Below are 23,577 nucleotides of genomic sequence, written 5' to 3'. Positions count from 1 at the left end.
CATAATACTCTTTGCAGTAGAGTCAATCAAAGCTAAACCTCAATCACGCTCAACTAGACAAATTGTTTGAATGGAAACGATGTAATGAAGAGAGCATCACAAAGCATGTTAACAATCGAATCATCAACAACAACAGACTCGATGTGCTTCGAATAAATTTGTGCCCAACTTGATTTGTTGTTATTTTAAAAAGAATCCAAAGCGCTCAACTTTGATATATAATTATAGATTACATCAAATACAAACTGATCTTCTCTTTTCATTAAGTCTTATCTAGATATCTACAATATAAGTATATACATTTAACAAGAGCAGAGCTTAATGTCATCTCATTTGTATAAAAGACAAACAAAAAATTTATAGGTTAAACAGCCAAATTTCTTTTGTGAAATGTAAAACTAAATAAAGTTTGAGGCTAACAAACTCTTTAACATTAAAATGATTTCTAATAAAACATACTATATATGACATATGGTCATGAAGGAAAAGATAAGATACCCGCTATACATATTCTACAAATATACCGAAAATATACCACACATAATATTGTAGTACATTCAAATATACCAGATCGTCAGCCAAGCAAATGGAAATTTCCATCGAACTAATTTAAAATAATTGAAATATAGGATAAATGAAAAAGTAAAAAACACCATCAACAAATTCAATTTAAGATCAAATTAAAATTCTTATATCACTTATAGATTATTTGAATGTTTAATTCACAAATTGATCTTAACTTTAATATAAAATGATTTCTTTTAAAACGAATACACGATGAAGAAAAAAGTAAAGAAGTTAAACAGCAAAATTTCTATGGACCGAATTTGAAATGAAAATAAATTCGAGGCTATCAAACTCTAGTTCATTATTTAGTGAATAATTCACAACTTGCGTTTAATGTAACTACAAAATGATTTGTTATAAAACGAATCCTGCGGCAAGTGTTCAATATGCAATGTCAATTGTGTAAACTAAACAGAATGAATGCTTATAAATGCGCATATCTGCCAATTACCCGTTACATGTTACAGTTGCCACCATCAAATTGCCTGCATATAGAAATATATTATGATGTGCCCTCTGGTCACTATTCGAATATTTTATGCTGTATAATATAGCATGCTTTTGTGCTGGGCTCTGTATGAAATATAGTCTAGCTATTATATTTCATATTAAATTCGAGTTAATTTGTTTTCACATTATTTTTCGCTCTGAGCAAACACAAGCACAAAAACTACACACACACACATTTACACACTAATACAGATGTATGTATATGCACAAAAAAATTTGCATATGCTCGTTTAATTAATTAATTACCACCATTAAATTATGAGCATATTTTTTAAAAGCATTTGCTTTTTCTCTGAGCATTTTACGCGCAATTTCAGAAAATAACTTTATTCATTTTTTTTTTTTTTTGGTTAGAAACATTTATGAATGCAAATGAGTGTTCTGTGTTAGTGTTATGTGTGTGTGTATGTTTGTGTGTGGTTTTCAGTGTTTGTTTGTGTGTTTGATATCGTCATAATTCGTTTTACAGTTTATTTCATGTTTTTGTGAGTGTTCTGTTTTCCCATTCCCAAGTTCTCAATTTAAATTTATGCTGTCCCAAAGTGAATGCTATGTTTAAGGCTCTCTTTATAAGCTCGGTTTTCATTTTTTCCGACATTTTTGTTGTTGCATTTGTTTCATTTTTTATGTGCTAGTTTTTAATGTCCCATCGCAGCGCTCACTTTGCATAACTAATTAAAGTCAGTTGACGCTTTTCATGCGCCATTTCTCAACTCTGTTCAACTCCTCGACTCCACTCGAGGCGAGGCGACTCGTGTTGAGTGGAGTCTCCTCTTGGACCATAAAAAGGAAAAACGAAAAATTATTATGACACGCAAAAGGCGTTTCAAACGTAGCCCTGGATCAGGACTTTAGCTTCTTCGTCTTCTTTTTGTCATTGTCCACTTTAAGTAAGGGCGGATTGAAATTTACTATGAATTAAAAATGCAGCGACATCTGTCAGCCTTTTAAGGTTTCCATTAAATGCGCAGCTGAACATTTGAAACTAAGAAAGCACAAGCATATATTTAAACTGGGGAATTCTTGCGCAAAGCAAATAGTTATTAAACTATTAATATGAAATGAGTTGGAGTTGATTGCACTTGGGAATAGTGCAGAAACGTAATAGAACATGAAATGAAAACATGTTTAGAATGATTACAAATTATATGAACGACTTAATTAGTTCTTCTATAAATTTTATTTTAAAATGCACATTTTCTGTGTTCATCATTTTATGTTGTCTTTAATTGAATTACAGATTTCACACTTTAGATAAAATTTGTCGAAGTTATTAATAATAATATTATAGTATAATTTTGTATGGGCATAAACGCTTACTTACTAGGGGTTTTAACATATTCAGACTTTCTCTGCTAATATTTAATTTTTCATTGATTTAATTTTAAACTCCAATTTTTATAAGGTAATAATTTCATTTTTTTTTAATTTCATTTTAAACTTCAGATTATTTATTATTTTCATAATTTAATTTTTCGCTTTCTTAAACCCTCTCAAAAATAAACACCAAAAAACTTACGTACAGCCAATTTTTAAGCAACACATAAGTTTGGCTCTCTTGCAAGTTACCAATAGATATGAGCATTAAAAATTCAACAGCCTTGCAAGTTTTTCTCGCACCAAATTGGCCGATGACCTCGCCTGACCCCAAAAGAGTAACAACAACAACACCGATAGAAGCAACAACAAGAGCAGCAGCAACTTTTCACAAATTATCAACGCAGTAAATGAAACTTTGTTTGTGGGAATGGCCCAGAAATTACACACATACAGAAGCAGCTAAAAGTTTTTTAGCCCCAGCACAAGTTTAAAAAGTGATGTTGGCGGTGGCAACTGCATTGGCAGTACACACACTCACATACACACTCAGACACTCGCACACTCACATGTGTAGGTAATTATGTAATACAAATAGGTAATGGAAGTTGCGCAAAAACTTGGTCAAGCAGAGAGTGAAAAGTGCTGTGTGAGTGTGTGTGAAGAGTGTGTGCTAAAAACCACGTGCTTGTTGGCCAGTTAGCGCACAATTAAAAAGACAAATAGCCCGGACAACTGGTCAAGGCTCTTCTCTCGGGTGTTTTTAGAGAGAAGGTAAAAGGTACAAACACATACACACAGGCAGATTTGCGGTAACATTTTCAGTAATTAAATTTATTAAAATAAATTGCCAATTTGCGATCGAGTTGGTCATTAACTTTTAATGAAAGGAGCGACCGGAAAACAAAAAGTTGCACACAATGAATTCCGGGCTAAATGTTGATGCAGAATTTAATAATGCCAAATAATAAACAGAAACAACATGAAACAATGGAGAGTGACCCAGCCGCTAAAAACTGAGTGAAAAATGCAACTTTTAATGTGCCACAAAATTACAAATACAATTATAATGCGCATGGTTGGCTTTATGTATTTTATTTTCCTCGTTTTTTTTCTGGTCCGCGTTTTATTGTTGTTGTATTTAATGGCGTTGAGGCAAAAGCATAAAAGCGTCAACCTTGTTGCCACTTTACAAGAAAAATATTATTGCATCGTTGCTGATGGCAACACCAGGCGGTTTCTATGTCAAGAGTGAACAGCGAGTGGAAATGGAGGAAGAATATGCACTATATGCTGCATTTTCTATAAGTGCTTGGAGTGGAGTGGTAAACACAAGTCTGAAATGCATTTCTGGCTAAAGGCGACAGCTAAGAATTCGTAAGAAATAAGATTTAGTGCAGCCACGTCAAATATTGCCAAATAAAACAATTCGAGTTATCTGATAGTAAAGAGGCGCATAAAAAACAAATTAATATTGCGATGGCTTCAAAAAGTCGTTCGGCCGCATTATGATGTCAAAAACAAGCAACGAGAAAAAATATTGAAAATGTTTTGAGACACGACCAGGGCAAAGGCAAAAGCAAAGGCAAAACTTTTAAGGCCATAAAAAAGATGCCACAAAGTAAACAACATGAAAATAACGCAGACAATCTATTGAACAACAAGAAAGAAGAATGTACGAAAGCAACAACAAAATAAAAAAACAAGAAAGCAAAAAAAGAAAAAAAACCCCAGCGAGACGTACATTAATAAAGTTGGCAACTTGCAGTTAACTTTACCCGTGAGTGTGCTTAAACATTATAAACAGCAATAGGGAAAGGCAGCCACAAGAGCAAACGGCAAATGGGCAAACAAACGACTAAATTATGTTGGTCGACAGGCGCCTAAAAGTATGCAACACGCACCGAAGCCATAAACAATATTAAACCACAGCATCGCTCGCTTGCTTGCTTGCTGGGGGAGAGCACAACTTCAGCCAGGCAGCAAATGGCAAACTGATTTAAAATTAAGCGAAATGATTTTACCTAACGTTGGAAAACAACCACACCCACACGCACACACGCACACACCCTCCAATACAAATACACACTCACTCACACACAAATGAGTGTCATCAATCACGCGGCGAGTGCGAAAAAAATGAAGTGAGAATGAAAGCAAAGTATGAAGACGGAATAAGGGAGTGAACGTTACTTAAGAAAGGATAAGCAGTTAACTTAATATCGCTAACGGAAGCGTTGCTGCTGATGCTGCTGCTGCTGCGGGAAATGTTGCTCATTTCCCTGATATTAAGTAGCCGCCCTGTCAGTCCGTGTTCCGAGCTCGAGTATCAGCTGCTGCCTGACTGCCGGCAGCTCGAAAAACTTTTTTAATAATTTTATTGCTCAAAATTCGGTGTGCAATTATGCTAATAAATTCAATACACAAATCGGTGCGTTCATTGTCTTCTGGCGCTGATTTAATGCGTTCCACTTTCGTGGCAAGCAATTTTAAAGTAGGTTTTCCTCCTCCTCCCCCTTTTTCTTTCCTCCTCAGCTCTTTACGTCTTCGGTCTTTCTAAGCGATAAAGTTGTTGGCCTAAGTGGCGCACTTCAAGTTTTGCGGTTCAGCGCAAAACACACACAAATTCAAAAGTTCGTCTCGCACTTTGTCAACTGACACACTTCACCTCTCCGCTCTCCTCTTGCCCACTGTCTGCATACACACATACATAGACGCATACAATTGCGGCTGCTGCTGTGGCTTCGAGTGGCTGTTTATGTCGCAATTGCCTGTCTCTCGACTCTTTATTCGAAGCTAATAAGTGTTGTCTCTCGACTGCAGCAGTTGTTGTTGCTATTTGTTGTTTTTCCTTTGGCTGCGGCTCTTGATAGCTTCCTGCGCCTGCCACTAGGAAGTTGTTGCCTCGTTTAGTTTATTTATTTGAAAATGATTTTGCCAAGCAAACCGCAGGTACTTGAAATTAAATTATTTACATTTTGCCTGTCATCAACGCCAAATGGGCAAAACACTCGACAACAGATTCGCATCAGCCAGCCAGCCCCACCTGCACTTCCCTTCCCTACTTCCTCTCTCTCTCTCTCTCGTTCTATTTTGCACACTCTCCTTTTAACCAGTTTCTACGCCTTCGTCTGGCATACAAAACTTTGCTCATTTGCATTGTTTGCGGCGTTCATGTGTCTGTTGACACTTCCGCAAGCAATAAATTGTTGCCTTTGTTTTTCAAGACATTTTTGCCCGAGTATGTGTGTGTGGGGAGAAGTGTGCTTAAATCTATTTATAAACATGTTTTTTTGCAGCTATAGATTATGCATCAAGCTGGGCAATCACCCAACTCAACTCCAACTTTGCAAGTTTATTGAAAAGCAAGTTGTCTTTTGTCTACATTATAAATCTGAAAGAAGGATTTTAATCATCTCTCAAACACGCTATAAATTCTGCATTCTACTAGATGTCTTACTTTCGGCTAAATTTCTTTCAGTTCTTCACAGCACTTTAAGCAGTTCAGCCATAATTCAATGGCAAGTGTTTGAGGCTCATAAATATAGAGCCTATGACATTAAATCACACATGAAGCAGATTAAACAGTGCTCAGAAGAGATAGGCAAAGAGAGAGACACATAAATTATGATGGCAGCTGCAAGCAAGACAACTGAATCGAAGCAAAACCAAAACCAAAAGCAAAAGGAGAAGGAGTTGGGAATGGGTGTGTCAAGTCTTACAACTCTTGAAATAGCACAGACAATTGGACTAATGTGCACAAAGGAGAAGAGAAGTCTGCCCGAAAGGCAGACAAATTACGCAAACGAAAAGATACAACAGACAATACACACGAAAAGTATCTCACAGATACATGTTAACAGCGACAATAACAAGTTATGCGACAGACAGACATCCAAAGAGCGCATAACAATAAAATGCAAAGAGCAACTTGGCAAATTTATAACACAAAACTATGGCCAAAATACATGGGAAGGAAGTGATGAGGATGATGGGGATGAGAAGCAAAGGAAAACACATGTTGGTCTGTTGATTGTCACGTGTATGCTGCTGATGCTCCCTTCTCCATACTTCTTCTAGTTCTTTGCGTGTGTGTTTTCCTTTTTCATAGTCTACTTTTTGGGGCCAGTGAGCTTATCCACATTTGACAGCACGACACTGAGCGCTCTCTCGCTAAAAGTATTTGGCAAGCAGATTTCTTGACTTGCCATTTACGACACCGTCACCGTCAGCGTCACACCATCAACGCGACCCTCTGAGTCGACACGTTCTCCGAGTTGACTGGCTCTTAAAGGCGTAAGCAGCTTGCTTCGTGATACTTCACTTTTGTTAGAAGAGGCCTGGCCAAAAGTTTTTGGCTAGATTTAAGTGCGCCGCCAGTTGAGTTGCTTAGTGTTTGAGACACATACACTTACTTATAAAGCGCTTACTTAAACCACAGCACGTTAGGCGACTCTCTATGTGTGTGTGTGTGTGTTCAGTGTGTGTTCAGCTCATGTCGCAGGCTTAACTTTGATTTCTCTGTGTAACTTTCTCACTTAAATGGGCGTTAGAGCGCTACAAAACTGTCGTCACTTGCAAAAGTTGAATGCCGAAAACTAAAGAAAGTGAATAAATTTTCGGGGGCTTTACGCAGCTTTCTGTTAACATCAAGCATAGTTCTTTATTTCTTGTGGCAATGCATGATAAACGATATGTGGGCAAATGTTTACCTCAAAATGTAGCAAACGAAATCAACTCGGACCGAGACTGAGACTGCTGCTAAGTACACTCGTTTGGCTTTTTAAATATTTAGCAAAATTCTTTTGACAGTCGTTGCTGCAAAAAGAACCTTTTATGGGATTTTCTGTGCACTCGCTCTCTCTTTCTCTCTCTCGCTTTTCTCTGTGTCAGCTTAACATTTGCTGTCCTTTTGCTTATTGATTTTTTTTGCTGTCGGCTCCCCCGCAAATAAATGTCGAAATAAATAAAAGTGCAACATAAAACTAAAAACCAGGTCGGACAACTGCAAAGCCACAAACAAAAAAAAAAAAAAAAAAAAAAAACGAAACGAAAGCCAACATGATCAAAACTGAGTACAAAATTTATAATGTTTGAGAACTTTTGAGTTGAGGTTTTTGGTTTTGAGTTCTTATTCGGTTTCACAGTAGGGATCTATTGTGTGTGTGGTTTCCACAAGCAATTCAAGTGTGAGATAATGTTATTTTTGCCCAGCCACAAAAGACGCCGTTGAGCAACCCTTTTGGGCACAGACACAAAACTACAATAAACGCACACACAAGATAAGATGAGGAGCATGAGAGAGTGAGAGAGAGAGAGAGAGCTGTGACATTTGAAAATTCTTTAAATATTAAAATCTTGATTAAGTTAAATGCGCATTTGGGGCCAACGCCACACTTAAGTACACACATTTTGCATTTGCTATGCACATAAACTGATTCCATGGCCATATGCCCCCAAATGAGGGACAACAAATCTCTGTTTGTGTCGTGTTCTTAGAGTTGGGTTTGGGTCTTCTTCAGACCGCAAAACTTTTTACTCGAAAGTAAATTCAACAACAAATTTCAAGCACGATTTGAGACTGCTGTCAACGCTGTCTACTGTCTGCTGTCTCCTGTCTCCAGCTGGACACTTGAAGCATGCGAAATTTGTTTACGCGCTTTTATAGATTCTTTTTTCTTGGAGGGTTACTTTTGATTTTGGGTCTAGTAATTGGTAGATCTGACACCTACAGTAATAAAAGCTGCTTCTTCAATTGGCCGCCTACAATTAGAGCCTTAATTGCGCCCACATTCGTCAGCATTTCCAGCCCTCCTTCTCTCCCCCTACAATCCATTCCCATCCCAAGGGTTGACCCCAACCATCGTTTAATGCTCAAGATTTTCTTTTCCTTTTTTGCCGCCTTTTGTTTCGGTCGTGCATATTGAATTTTCTTTCTTTTTTTGTTGAGAATTTTTTTGTTTTCTGCTCGCGAAGCCTACTTAAGTTGTCATTTTGATTGCTTTTGAAGCTTTCTGAAGCCTACGCTAATTTTTCTTATTCCCCGCTCTCACTTTCCTCCTCCGAAATGAAACTCAGTTATTTCTGTCGTCCTCCATCTATCATTTTGTCATGCTGTCGCGGCGCAGCTAACACAATTTTCATTCATTTTTTTTTTTGGTTTTTTGTTAACATTTTTTATTCCGCTGTCTCGCATATTGAGAACCAGATTTGCATGTGACATTTCTGAAGCAAATGGAAATGGGGAATAGGAACCCAAAATCGCTGACACTGCGTCAAGCAAATTGGGAACGACATTGTCCCCTTTGCTCGCAGTCAATAAATAATTTTTTGTTCATTAAATTGAATTATTAAGTGACAACAGAGGATAACAAAAGAGCGTCGATTCCCGTTCACTTTCACTTTCAATTTCACATTTTCCCCTTGGCCACTTGACAGTCAGTCGCAGAAGTTTAGGGCTAAATCATTGCAATCTGCTTAGAGTCTAAGCATTCAGTGTGGTGTGGGTGCTGGAAATGATGTTATTAAATCCGCTTTAAATTTAATTATTAACTGCCATTGAGAGCAGGGCTCGCATTTCCAATTCAATATTGGCAAATGCCCTGAACATGAGCGGAGGGACAAAAGAGCTTAAAATAAAATACAAAAGCAAAACGGATAATTACATCTTTGAATCCCAAAATACGCAATAAGCTGCTATTCTAAAATGTGAGTTAAATTTACTGAGCTGTAATTTTGATTACTGAAATAAAAGGTTTTCAAATAGTGTTGTTGACATAAAGAATTTCATTTTTCATACAGTTCCGAAATACCTGCGTTTGATTAATGAGCGGCTCTGAACTTACCTGTAAAGAAACAAAAAGAAAATACAATCATTAAATATGATTTAACTGGCTATAAAGATTGCAAGGGAAATGGCGAAATTGGAAAATTCCTGTGACATTTTTATAAACGCGTTTGCCATCGAATTCGATTAAATTAGAAAGCAACGAGCGAAGTTGAAGTGCTTTCAATGGTCAGCCTTGACATGGCCAAAAAGGAAACGGGAAGAGGAAATCAACAAACTGTTCCATATGTCACTTGCCATAAGCGTATGTCTGTTTTGTAGGTCAGTTTTTCTTTGCTGCGTTTTTCTATATATATTTTCTTTCTAGAATTCATTTCCTCGCATTTCCTGAACGAACTGAACGCGGTTTAAATCAACGCTAGCTGAGGTACAGCTCAAATATTTTTATATCAAAGAATATGTTGCGCCTAGCTTGAGGCGTTGAGGCACCACAATAAACAGTGAAGAAGAAGTGGAAGAAGCAGTTCGTAGTGTGGCAGCTGTGGCAGTTGTGGCAGGCGCGACAAGCACACACAACAAAAAAAGTGATGGCAGAAATGAGCAAAACGGCAGCACAGCAAATGAGATTTTTAGGTCAACAAAGTCCAAGCCAGGGAAATACAGGCAACAGCCGTTGAGGCCACGCGGTTTGTATGTCACTTGCTGCCCGAGTTCGTTTCACTTTGCGTTTCACTCTCCCTCTTGGCAGGCTTTTTTCTTTTGTTGCAGAGCTTTGCTGCCTTCTGCCTGAACGCTTTGATGCTGCCACGCTGGCCACGTGTGTTCATTTCAGGTGCTTTTCTCTTTTTCACTCTATTTTTTTTTTCTTTCTGCTGCTGTAACCAACTCGTCGCTTTATAGGCTAAATAAATACCGCAACAGCAGAGGGAGAGAGAGAGAGAGAGTATGGGTTATGGCCTGACTTGACACTTTTGTGCGTTGGTTTTTGCCTGCCTAGCGGCGTGTTATGTGTGGTTGGCTTTTTATGCAGGTAGCTCTGGCCGGGTTCAGCTGTTGTGTTTGTGAAACTTCAATGTGGGCGAAAGTGCATTGCATACTTATAGGCACTTATGCGACGCATTACGCAGCTGACCTCAATTCCTAGCTGTTAATAGTGTTTCAAGTGAAAGAGGCAAAAGAGGGGAAGAGAGAGAGAAACAAATATCAAGTGCAGACTGTAGACTGCAGACTGCAACGATTTGAGGCATCTTGGATAATCCTTAACTATTTATAAACAACATGTTGACCCAAATTGAAGCGCCTAAAAGTGCGCTAGCTGCAAATGTTTTCATTCAATTTCGCAACTTGCCGAGTTCATTATATTTTCACATCATTACCAAGTCAGTTCGTAGCAGACGCTGCGAGCCAGCAGCCAACAGCCAGCAGCCAACAGCCAGCAGCCATGGCCAGACACCAGCCAAATCCGAACGGAATCCAACAACGTTGCACGTTTTGCTATAACTATGCTAATTTTAACTCGTTTCGAAAATAACAAACTCACATCTAACCACAGCCACAGGCGGCGTAACAGAGACAGCAAATGGAGAGAGAGTGTGAGGGCGATAACTGAGTCTCATAACGCTGACGAGAGTTGTTAGCGCGCGCCACTTGCCTAGTGTATGTGTGTGTGTGTGTGTGTGTGTGTGTGTGTGTAGGCAACAACCACAGACAGGCAACTAAACCGAACAGGACACAGGCAACCAGACAGACAGAGAGACACAAACACACACATATGTTATGCGTTCGTTGCTTGGTGCAGATTTTCCATGTTGCATGTTGTTGTCGAAAATGGAGATGATGATTTTTACTTCCTTTTCGGTCTGGTCGCAGTAGAACGTTTCATTTTTACACAGCTACAGCTCCAGTTTTTTCTTTCACTCCTCTCCCCAGTTATAATTTGAATGTAAAGCTTGCACAACGTTGCGTATGTGTAACGGCGCAGGCAATGCTGCGACTCAGGCAGAGGCATAATGAATGCAACCCTAGATGCTGCCTGCTGTCTGCTCGTTGCGAGTCATTAATGGTCACAATTATGACTGCCAACTGGTGAGTAATCAAGAATTTCTCTGTGCATATTTCGAATTCAACACAGCTCAACCATAAAGAGAATTACAAAAGTCCATTTGCCACAGTCGAATGTCAAATATGGCAGCAACATATGCTAAACATTTCCTTTCGGTTATTTTTCAATATATATTTTCGAAGAGTAATTTAATGGCTTTCTTTATGCGTAAGCCATAAATTATGTTTTATAGCAATAAAAATACAATTAACCCTGAACTATGAGTTATGATGAACTCGGCGAAAGAAAAACGAAGAAGAAGGCGGCAAATTAAAGGTCATAAATAATTGGAACTAATTTCAACAGCAGTCGACCATTCACGCACACACTCGCACTGAGTGGAGATGATGTCCCGTAGCACACACGGATGTGGACACGGACATGAAACCCAACACACATGATACATAATCGCATAAAAGTAATAAACTCGGCAAAAAGTGGTTGGTTGCATGACAGACTCACTAACTAACTGAGTGACTGACTATGTGTGTGTGTGTGTTTGAGTGCTTTGAGGGACAGAAGCTGGTTGTAAAGCTGGCACAAAGATGCTGCCTTCATCTCACATTAGGGCGCATTTAAACTCTCTATGCTAGCCAGACATAATCCAAGCGTAAACGTAAGACCAAAGAATCCCGCATGAACGTTGTCAACGTTTTCCAGAGAGCGAGAGAGATATGAAAAGATTAGCTTAATAGTTTATCAAACCAGAAAACAAAACTTGCTCAACAGACAAAAACTAAACTGGGTTAACACAATATTTAAACAAAAGCGTACCAGATAAAAGTGCTGAGATCTAAACAATGCTGAGAATGAAAGCACTAACTGAATTTTCTATTCTAAACTAAAGAAATAATATTATAGTTTGTTGATACTCGTTAGATGTGAATAGAACTGAATAAATGCAAATTGTGCTTTTCGAATTGTCAAATATTATTAATGTCACCTTTAAAATGGTATTCTGTGCCTTGAATTTAAAATGGCCAACATAAACGTAGAGAAAATGTTGAATATCATGCAACAATTTTTTGGAAATATTATCGGTGTTGTAGCAAGCCAACTAACAGTTTATTAGTATGTATGGCGCACATGCCAGACAACGTTGTCGACACTCGTTTCTCTCGTAACATGTTGTGGCTATCCAAGCTCAGGCAACATACAACTACTGATGTCCTTGTTGCTGCTCCTTCTGCTGCTGCTGTTGGTGTCGCTGTGATGTGGTCATGTCATTGCTTCAGCATGCTGATAAAAATTTTCAACAAACTTTTGAGCTAACGACATCGCCAACATGAAAGCACAATGTGTGTGAGCGTGTGTGGGGTGGTGTGTATCTAACGAGTTTTTTCTCAGCTTGCCACACGCTTTTCCGCCAATTTCGAGTGACTGCCACGCGGCGGCCATTTTGAAAAATGTCCAAACACTATTAGCTTTTTTACTCCCCTTTTCCCAACCGAAGGAGGAGCGATGTGCGACGAGGGTAGCAATACAATGGCTAAAATATTAGTTGCTACATGTTTCGTGTCATGAGGCTTTATTGCTGTTTTTTTTTGCTATTGTTGTTGCCCCCCTTGTTGCCACAGCCACAGCCACAGTGAGTGTTATTGCACAGCAGCAGTTGCAGCTGTGGCATCACAAATATTCATATATAAATTTTACTTGTCGAGAGCTGAGAACTCGCTCGGATGCAAATGCAAAAATGTTATACAAATATTTAATATGGATTTATGATGCGACATTAGTTTGATAGACAGACATATAAATGACATTTGGAGAAATCTCACAAGACCTGCAACTGCATGTTGCGACAGCTTCTCTGCTGTCAAGTAAATGATATGGAAATTGATGACGATACACTGAAATCTATTAGAAACTTTACAGCTATGACACTTGCAATAAATCTGGGTTTCAAATTCAAGTAACAAAAGAAAGAAAAAAATTGTAAAAGGAAAAAGAAAGAAACTATGTAGTGCAAGCATTCAATCTGGGTTTAAAATTGAATTAAAAAGATAAAAAAGAGTTTGAATTGTTTATGTTCAATATGAAAAGAATAATAAGACAGAAAACAAGCTACTAGAAACGATGCAGCTGTAATATTATTATTAGGTCGTGGTAAGGATATAAAGAGAAAGAAAGATAAATAGTTTAAATTGAATATTAAAAAAAAAATACTTTAATTGAGTTTAATCTAAGCTAAACTAAGCTAAATTCAGCGCAGTTTTTCGTTGCAAACTTCCACTGTGTTCAATGCATATTTCTTCCACAATTTATTGTACGCTTTATGCTGTCTTTACAACTCATAAAATTGCATTTATCCCATGAACTCTCTAGTGCAATTCATTTCGCTTTACTATGCCATTGTCATTCCTCACAAAATTGTATTCCCAAATCAATTCTAATTCATAGCTTTTGGGCCAACTGTTGCCCAAGACAAGAGCAGGACGAACAGGCAGCACAGATAGGAACGAGAGAGAGAAAGAGAGAGAGAGACACTAGAAAACTGGTCGTAAATGCCCGTTTTTCAATTTTCCACACAATCGAGCGCAAGAGACGACAACACATGGAACTATGTGCTCAACTATTTCGAGTGTGGAGCACACACACACACTGATACAAATGTCAGCCCCTGCGTGTGTGTGTGTGTTGGAAGGGAGGAGCGCGCCATAAATAAGCAGACTTTTCAACACATTAAACACAATAAATCCGAGCCGTAACAAAGACAACGAATAAACAACTTGACGCGTCTGTCAAACTGGGCGTTGAGTAATGTCAACATAGGCCAACAACAACCATGACAGACAAAAAAAAAAAAAAAAAAAAAGAAAAAATTGTGAGTTGTTGGCAGCATTTGGCATCTGAACTCGCTGAGTAATCTAAAATCCACACGGTGCTCGACTCAGACACAAAATCCAATTGAGTGTGATCGCATTGTTGCTGTCAATGCTGAGGCAAAAGCCGCGCAGCACATTTGCCAGCATTAGTGAGATTGCAATTACGGCAATCGCTCTCTCTGTCTCTCTCTCTCTCTCTCAGACTGCGCCTAAAAGCAGACTGCAGAAAAAAGGACATGGCATACACAATGCAATAACCATGACGACGAGCTAAACTGCAGTTGAGCTGTGGCAACAACTCAGCTGCCTTCTGACAGTCAGTCATCAGCTGGTTGCCAACTGTCCCCATTTCATGCCCCCGCTCTCTCTCTCCGCTCCGGCCCAGCATACGCCTTTAATAAACACACTCGACCGGCTTTTGACTTTGATGTAGTGCGCTCGAGAAATGTCAAGTTGTCTCACTGTTTGTTTTGCTCTCTAACTCGTCTAAAAAAATGAAACGAAATGGGAGACAACTAATAAAGCTAAGGACTGGCTTTAAAGTCTGAGCCTAAAAGTCGATTACCAACTAAACGCCAAGTGAAAGTAAAGTTTGTTTAGTCCTGAAGTTTAAGTGAAATTGCCATTTAAGTTCACGTTTCTCTATCTCTCTTTCTCCTTGGAATAGCTCAATTGATGGCACCCCTTGCTGTCAGAAGAGGGGGGCACAAAACCCAATTTCCTGTCCACACGTTGAGGAAAAATCATGTACGTGAGTTTGTCTTTTTTTCCCTTATGCAAAATTCAATTTGGGGAAAATGTAATCGATGCTAAGATGTGCAAAGAAAGTACATGACACACACATGAGGAATAAAAAAAAGAAGAGTGCATGAAAATATGCTTACAGATATCGGTTGTTGTCGATTGTGTAGTGTGGGCGTAGGGGCGGTATATGGGCGTGGCACGACATACACTTGCGTACAATGCGAGAGTTTATTTCTACATCACTTGCTGTGCTATCAAGTGCACCCAAAAAAAAACTACCAACTAGCTGCATTGCCCAAAGGGGACAGCTGCAGAGTTGAACGCTTGAATTCCCTGTGCTTAGGAAATTGCTAGAGAGGGGTATGCTTAAATGTAAGCTTTAATTGAAGAATTATTCTGATGGAACAAGATTTTATAATTGAAAAATTTTATTGATGAATTGTAGATATTTAAAACTTTGTTAAAATATATATTTTTAAATGCAGCAAATTATAAATGAAATCAGCCTCATTTGAAATATTTTACTTTATGGTCTTTAAATACTATGTTGCGTATACTCATTATTATTAATAAATGTATTTCAAACTCAGGAATTTGCCGCTCTGAAACCATTCGCCTCATAAAAAGAGTATTTTACAAATGCAGCAACATTTCAATATATTCAGTTTCCTTAATTATTAAACATTTTTGAAATTGCATTAAAACATATGCACCATACAACAGTTCTTTACAACAATTTTTTGAAGACTGCGACGTCGCTTGAAGTATACATTTATATTATCATATTATTTATATTATATTTATTAAGAGTATTAAATATTCAGGTTCACTTATTTATGTTTAATTGCAGAAATTAAAACCTAAGCCTGAAGATCTTTTAGTCGCTGTGGCTCAACTCATTGCAGTAACTAATTGTATTCTTCATTACAATTAAATAATAAAATGAATAATAAATACATCACTTATTGATCAATTTAGTTTCGATTGTAATATAGCGTTTAAGTGCTACACTACGTATACTTAATAATAGATATATTACATATATTTAGTTGTGCAAAAGAACGATATAATTATATTTGCAGAAACTGACACATTTTTTTAAGAAAATAGTTCTCTAAAGAGTTGAACGTAACTTGACAGATTCACTTATACTATTTATTATATTATTACTTATTATTTTCAAGAATATTCAAAAGTAAAGTCTACTTTTTTATGCAAAATTGGGCCAATTCAAACCTAAACTTAATAAAATACTTCTTTATTAAGGCATCACTTCTTGATCAATACAGATTCATTAGTAACACAATGTTTAAGTGTTCCGCTACGTATACTTAATAAAATGTAAAAAGTATTTAAAATTAACCTACACCATTTAATGTATAATTGCAGCTATTCTTTGCCATAACAAGTTGATGCATTAGCCAACCCCCCGCACATATAATTGCCCTGCACACGTCTGGACATCATTAACTTGACGGGAAACGCTTGTCAGGTCGACATAAAATATTTGCAATTGCAACTGAATTATGGACAGTTTAACATTCGCTGGCAATATTTTTTTCGTTGTTTATTTTTGGCGTATGCTAAATGGATGTCACGTATACGCAGACGAACCGCAAACGAGCTGCGGCTTGTTGCACTTCTGAATGTGGGCGTGGCATCTCACTAGCTGATTGACTGAATCTACTTCCTGCCCCCATTGCCAGTGATATTTACGTAATTGCTTGCAATTTTATTTCATGTAAATGTGTGTGTGTGTGTTTTTTTTACATCTGGGAGTATGCAACATTTTAAACGGCAATGTGGCAAATCCAGTGTTCCATTATGGCACTGTGGCATCTATCAATGCCCGAGAATGGAGAATGCAGTTACGTATGCTGATTAATGAAGCTGCCATTCAAAAGCGCTAAAAGGGTTGCCAGCCACCAATATCAAATTGAGCTGTTGCATGCTCCCTTTGCTCTCTTCCACCCAAGAACAGATGGAGCGAGAGACAGAGCATGCGACAGTGATAAATAGAGAGAGGGGGAAGGGAAAGGGGAGGGAGTGAAGTACGGTGAACAAATTGGGAAAAACGCCGAACGCATTTCGTTTACCGCCTGCTGCAATCTGTGAGATACTTTTTCATCTCTTTTTGTGTGTCCCAGCATTTGCATAGCACTTTCGTTGCCCCATGCCCCATGCCCCATGTTAACCCAGTTGCATGCTGCACAGTTGCACGTGGCACGTTGCACCTGCAAAAACGCCCTTAAGTTTTTTCCAGTTTGTTTGCTGTGCTGCGCTACCAAAGAAAATATGTCAAAAATCAGCAAAAACGAAACAGAGCAAAAAAAAAAAAAAAAAAGATTCTTTCGATCGCCTGCAGCTTGCAAATTTTCGTATGTTTGCCACACACACTTACACTCACACATACACTCACATCAAGAGCCTACTATTGATCCATTCATAAAAAGCAGCAAGATAGCTAGATCTCCAAAGTTGGCTACACCAGGAGCCCAATTATATAGCCGTAGTCCAGCTATAACTACTGATGTAGCAGCGCTGACACAAACAGCCTTAACAGAAGATGGTCCACCCGAGAAGCGGTCGAGCTTCTATCTCTTGGGACAGAAAATAAGGGACTTGAGCAAGATGCTAGAGGGTCGTCGGACCATACATATGCCTATGAGAGACCTCATTGACAGCATAATGGGCCTTTACACGGCGGCGGATGAGGAGATGCTCTCAACTGCAACCCGCAATCAGACAATGCCGAATCTTCAAGCTATAGGTGCGTCGAAACACCAAACAGCAAGCGAAGGAACCGTAGACTCGCCTAGAGAAGGCAAGAGAACTAGAAATGACCGAGGCGAACTCCTTTCTCCACCACCAAGGTCAAAGAAATCTAAGGCTCCGGTTAAAACCAATCCCAGGATAGCGACACAGGTTAATCCCCAAAACGACGGTGTCGAAACACATTCAGCGAGTAAGGATGGAGCGGCTGCTGAAACAGAGCAAGATAACACTTGGAAAACGGTGCGAAAGAAGAATAGACACGAGAAGCACACCAGAAACGCAAGGGTAGAATCGGCAAAGCCTGACGCAGTGATTGTGAGCGCACCTGCGAATACATCGTACGCTGATATACTGCGCTCAGTCAAAACAGAGCCAAAATTGAAAGAGCTGGGTCAGCATGTTAGGGCATCCGAAAGACGCTGAAAGGAGAGCTGCTCTTTGAACTATCAAAGCCTTCGGACCCCAACACGAAAGTATTCCAGGAGGCAATAAAAGAGTTCCTGGGCCCATCAATAGATGTCAGATCGCTGACGAAAATGACTTCAATCGAAGTAAAAGACTTGGACGAAGTGACTTCTGGAGAGGAACTGCTGGAAGCCATAATCACCCAATTTGGCGAGATCGGGGTGAATCAATCCAGCATTATAACGATTCGCAGATCGTATGGAAGCAGGCAGACAGCTAGTCTAAGAATCCCAGTCGACTCAGCGGCGAAGCTACTAAAGGCAGGCAAACTGCGTGTAGGATGGAATACGTGTCGTATAAGGCGTAAGATACAGCCAATACGCTGCTACAGGTGTATGGAATTCGGACATATACAAAGCAGGTGTACAGCGGAAGCAGATTGTTCGGGAAATTGCTACAATTGCGGAGAGGCAGGCCACCAGGCCAAAACATGCTCGAAAAAGCCGAAATGCATACTGTGTAGCAGGAAAGGGGAAGAAGATTCGGCGCACACGACTACCAGCATACGGTGCCCGTACCAGAGCAAGGCGCGTTCACGGTCAAATTAGCAATGGTTCGGATTTATCAACTAAATTTAAACCACTGTGAAGCAGCACAGGACCTACTGATGCAGACTGTAAGGGAAAAAAAAGTCGATGTTGCCATTCTGAGCGAACCATATCGCATAAAATCTCCCAATACGTGGGCTGGAGACAAGTTGCGCAAGGCAGTAGTGTGGACCTGCGGGCAGCGCCCGCTACAGCTGATGGAAACCAAGATGGAGTCAGGGTTTGTCAGGGCAAAGATAGATACACTATACGTTTATAGTTGCTACCTTGCCCCATCGCTTAGCATGGAGGACTATCTGTCCATCTTGGACAAGCTGGTAATGGATGCCAGAGATAAATGCCCATGCCTCATTGGGGGTGACTTCAATGCTTGGGCAACGGAGTGGGGCAGCTTAGTCACAAACCAGAGAGGACGTGCGGTTTTAGAGGCATTTGCGGCTTTGGACGTTGTCCTTTTAAATAGGGGCGGTGAGCACACATTTAGCAGAGGGAACGCAGGATCCATTATCGACCTGACCTTTCTTAGCAGTAGCCTGGCTCCAAGAGCCTCCTGGAAGGTCTGTAGGGACTTCACCTACAGCGATCACCAAGCCATCATTACTGATATAAGGAAACGACCCGAAGTTGCGGCAGTTCCGAGAGTAACCAGGTACCGAGAGAACACTCTTGACATCGACATGTTCGAGCATATGATGCAAGGGTTGCAACTTAGCGGCACGGCGACTGACATGACCAAGCAGATCATGTCTCAGCTGACACGAGCATGCAATGCCTCAATGAAGAAGGTCGGGAACGGAGCAAAGCATCAGCCGGTGTACTGGTGGACAAACGAAATTGCAGTGGCTCGGAGAGAATGCTGTCAGGCACGAAGATCTCTTCAGAGAGCCCTCAAACGCGGAAATCCAGACGCGTCTTCGCTATTGCTCGAGCTAAAGACAAAAAGGCGAACACTGAAAGGTCTAATTAAAGCAAGCAAGAAGCGACTCTTCCTGGAGCTGTGTGACCAAGCCGAACAGGACCCTTGGGGATCGGCCTACAAGATTACGATGAGGAAGTTGAATGCCTTCTCATCGCCAAGCCCGAAGTGCCCAGAACTCTTGAGGAAAATAGTGTCTCATCTGTTCCCACAGCAACCAGCCCGAAACGACAACAATGAGGTTGCAGGACTTGCTGACTGGAACAGTATTCAGTTTGACGAAGTCTCGGATAGAGAGGTCTTAGCAGCAGCGCACAGGATAAAACCTGGTAAATCTCCTGGACCAGATGGCATCCCGAGTGCCATTGTCAAAAGAGCAATGGAGCTGAAACCGGCATATTTCAGTACGGTGTTCAACTCGTGCTTCAGGGAGGGGAGATTTCCCATTCGATGGAAAAAACAGGACCTGGTCCTTATTCCAAAAGGAGGCAAACCATCGGATGACCCTTCAGCCTACCGGCCAATCTGTCTGCTGGACATCGTAGGCAAGGTACTCGAACGCGTTATTTGCACGCGACTGGAAGCCGAGGTTGACATCAAAGGGGGTCTTTCACCATATCAATTTGGTTTCAGAAAGGCACACTCCACACAACAAGCGGTACAGGTGGTCTCACACATAGCAGCCACAGCAATAGAGGGTAAGCGGTGGCTCTGGGGTACCAAGCAGTATTGCCTAGTGGTCACTCTAGATGTCAAGAACGCTTTTAACTCCGCCAACTGGGGGAGAATCATGCAATGCCTGATCCAAAGGAACATTGAGCCGCACATCGTCCGCATAATAGGCAGTTACCTCGAAGGAAGGTCACTACGCTACCGGACCAACCACGGAAGCGTCAACCAAGTAGTTACTGGAGGGGTTCCACAAGGCTCAGTTCTTGGTCCGACGCTGTGGAACTTAATGTACGACGGAATACTGAGACTTGATCTGCCGGAAGGGGTTAAGATTGTAGGCTTCGCTGATGACATCGCGATCGTGGCAGTCGCCAAGCATAAGCACGAAGTTGAAAACAGCGCTAATACAGCAATAAAAACGGCGGAGAGATGGCTAGCAGACGCAGGCCTTAGCCTAGCCGAGCACAAAACGGAGGCAGTCCTGATAAGCTCCAGGAAAATGGTGGAGACCGCTAGCATAATTGTGGGAAGCACAAGTATTTGCTCAAGGCCTGCACTTAAGTACCTGGGAGTTATGCTAGACAGGAGGCTCTCGTTTAAGGACCACTTGAGCTACATAGGCCAAAAAGCCTCAGTGGCGTGTATTGCGCTTGCTCGCATAATGCCTAACACCAGAGGACCGAAGCAACTACGGAGACGCCTACTGACTGGAGTGGTGAGGTCGATCACAACGTACGCAGCACCCATATGGGCTGCGGCTACGACAAAAAAGACATTCATCAAAGAAGTGGGAGCACTCTACAGACTCTGCGCTATTAGAGTTGCCAGTGCGTTTCGCACAGTCTCTGGGGAAGCAGCGCACGTGATAGCGGGCATCACTCCGTTCGATCTGCTGGTCACCGAGATCAGCAGAAAATACTGCACAGGAAATCACCTCACAAGCCGTCAGATCATGCTGATCGAGTGGCAACAACGGTGGACCGAAGCTCCCAAGGGAAGATGGACATGGAAACTGATTCCATCGGTCGAAGCGTGGGTAGGTAGAAGACACGGCCAAACAAACTTCTATCTGACGCAGTTCCTTAGTGGACACGGGTGTTTCCGAGCATATCTTCATCGCTTTGGGCACGCTGACGATCCATCATGCCCAAGGTGTGGAGTAGGCGTCACGGAAGACGCGGGACACATCATCTTCGCCTGCCCCAGGTTTGAAAGGGAAAGAAGAGAAGCCGAAGAGGTGCTGGGCGAGTCCCTATCTCCAGATAGGATGGTGCCACTAATGTTGGCAAACGCCGATAATTGGGATGCGGTGGAAAAAATGGCAAGCACTGTCATGAAGGAGCTCAGACGCCAAGAAAAAGTGCGTAACTCTGATGCGAGCCGTTAAGGCTCTACTCCCTCCTGAAGTAATACTTTATTGGTAGTCCCAGGGGGACAGTAGAATGGCGCAATAACATACTTAGTCTAAATTTAAAACAACTATATATATGTATTATATATAATGGACAACTGTTTGAATAAAATATATAGATTGAGTTTTAAAAAAAAAAAAAAAAAAAAAAATACACTCACATCAACTTAGTCTGTTGCACGTTGTGTACTTTTGTGCTGTCTACTGCTGAAGTTTCAGCACTCTGACGCCTTGTCAGACACCGAGTTGCAGCCTGAATGAATGCAAACAACTTCGTTGGCTGTCGGCTCCGATTTTCTCTTATTTCTGCTTACCTTTTGTTTCTAGGTTTATCGCAAAAAATGAATTTGTTTTTCGACATTTCTTTTTTTGTACATTTTTCATTGTGCCAAATGCAAACATAAAGTGAACTACTTTGCGTACAGATCGAATTCGAATTGCAACTCACAATTGCAGCACGCCCTTAGGATGAAGTCAATTGAGATACTGACACGTTTGCAGCTGCAGGTTTCAAAGCATTCGAAATTTGTTATCGTTTATCAATAAGCGCTTCAAGTTATGGCAATAATTGATATGCCTGGAAAGTATATATTTTTTGCATTTGATGCTGTTTCATTGGATATAAATGTAATATTTTTCGAATTTTATTGAAAATGTAATTTATTATTGCTATTGCATTACAGTGGCTGCAACAAACAATAATTTAATACTGTTGAAACAAGAATAAATGATACACGCCAGCTGCTTAAAAGTTGTTGCAGCGCAATTCAATTTGATTTAATTGCAGCGGCGTAAAGTTTCGCGCTGGACAACAACTGCTGTTGTCCCAAAGAGCGAAAGCTGTTGATTAAACGAATTTGTAACATGCTTTTCAGCGTATGTTGTTGCCTTAATGGGCAACGTTCTCATGTTCTCGCCTCTCTCGACTGTGAGTAATGAAGTGCTTTAAATATTAAAACCAATTTACGTGACAACATACGCGTGTTATGAAGCTTGTTACCCGCATTCTTGTTGTTATTAATTCTGTGGGATACCCAGCAAAAAAATTACAAAAAAAAATTCGTAAAAACGAGAAAGAAAAACGGAAACAGCTGACGTATTTCCATGGCTCCTGAACCTGGGCTCTGGGCTCTCGTATTCCCAGGATCGTGTGACCAGTAAACTTTTGCAATTAATCAAGATAGGCCAACCAGCAAGAACAAGAGCACCAGCAGCAGCAGCATCTGAACAACAACAACTACGACGACGACGATGACAACGTCGCATTTGCATGAAACGGGCGAGAGCATATGGTAGACACTACCTGAAACAATCTCCATCTGCCGCTATATCTCACTTGCTCTCACTCATTCTCTTTCTCACTCTCTCCTCTCTCTCTCTCTCTGTGTGGGCGACAAAGATTAATAATAATAACTACGACTAGCACAGCGGTCGGTCAGCAAGTGGCATAATCATGATTTATGACATGCAATTAATAAGCGACATGCCCAACCAACCGCCAGACCAAGCATACAACCAGCCAGTCAGCCAGCCAGGACGAACGCCAGGACTCGCAATTGAAAGCTGTTGAAAGCATTCCATGCCCCACCGATATCGTCCTCAACTACTGGCTTCAACCTCCAACCTTCCACCTATATAGCAATTATTTAAAGCACGCACTTTGTTTGGCCATTTTGTTGTTTGTTGCGGTTGCGTTTTAACCATTGCCATAAAAATGCAAAATAAAATAACCGCAAAATACAATATTTGAGGCAGAGATTATTATTATGCGGCTTAATCATAGAGAGACGCGAGCATGTGCTCGCTTTAATTGATTAAACTCGCATTAAGTGCAATTAATTGAAACGCAGGTGCTTAAATGAATGATCATATTGCAGCCATCACCTGATCTCTTAGCAATTACGGTGGATTAAATTCTGCCGTAGAAATTGATTTAAAT

At 40.4% G+C, this 23,577-nt stretch overlaps 1 protein-coding gene across 16 annotated transcripts in view; it reads right to left on the bottom strand.

Annotated features, from left to right (window-relative positions):
• The window catches only part of LOC117576480 (dystrophin), a 175,826-nt gene that overhangs the window by 60,249 nt on the left and 92,000 nt on the right, over positions 1–23,577 (bottom strand). Inside the window, exon 22 of one of the 16 annotated variants that reach the window (XM_052007092.1) lies at positions 9,138–9,239. The exons of the other annotated variants lie outside the window; for them this stretch is intronic. Within the exon in view, the coding sequence (XP_051863052.1) occupies positions 9,153–9,239 (87 nt within the window). The 3' untranslated portion in view covers positions 9,138–9,152. Of the gene's footprint in view, positions 1–9,137; positions 9,240–23,577 lie in introns of those variants that run through there. 16 annotated transcript variants of the gene reach the window in all.

The sequence above is a fragment of the Drosophila albomicans genome, chromosome 2R, assembly GCF_009650485.2.
Source record: "Drosophila albomicans strain 15112-1751.03 chromosome 2R, ASM965048v2, whole genome shotgun sequence".
Taxonomy (NCBI): Eukaryota; Metazoa; Arthropoda; class Insecta; order Diptera; family Drosophilidae; genus Drosophila; species Drosophila albomicans.
The sequence above is the reverse complement of the archived record's forward strand: the minus strand, read 5'-3'. Positions and strand labels throughout refer to the sequence as shown.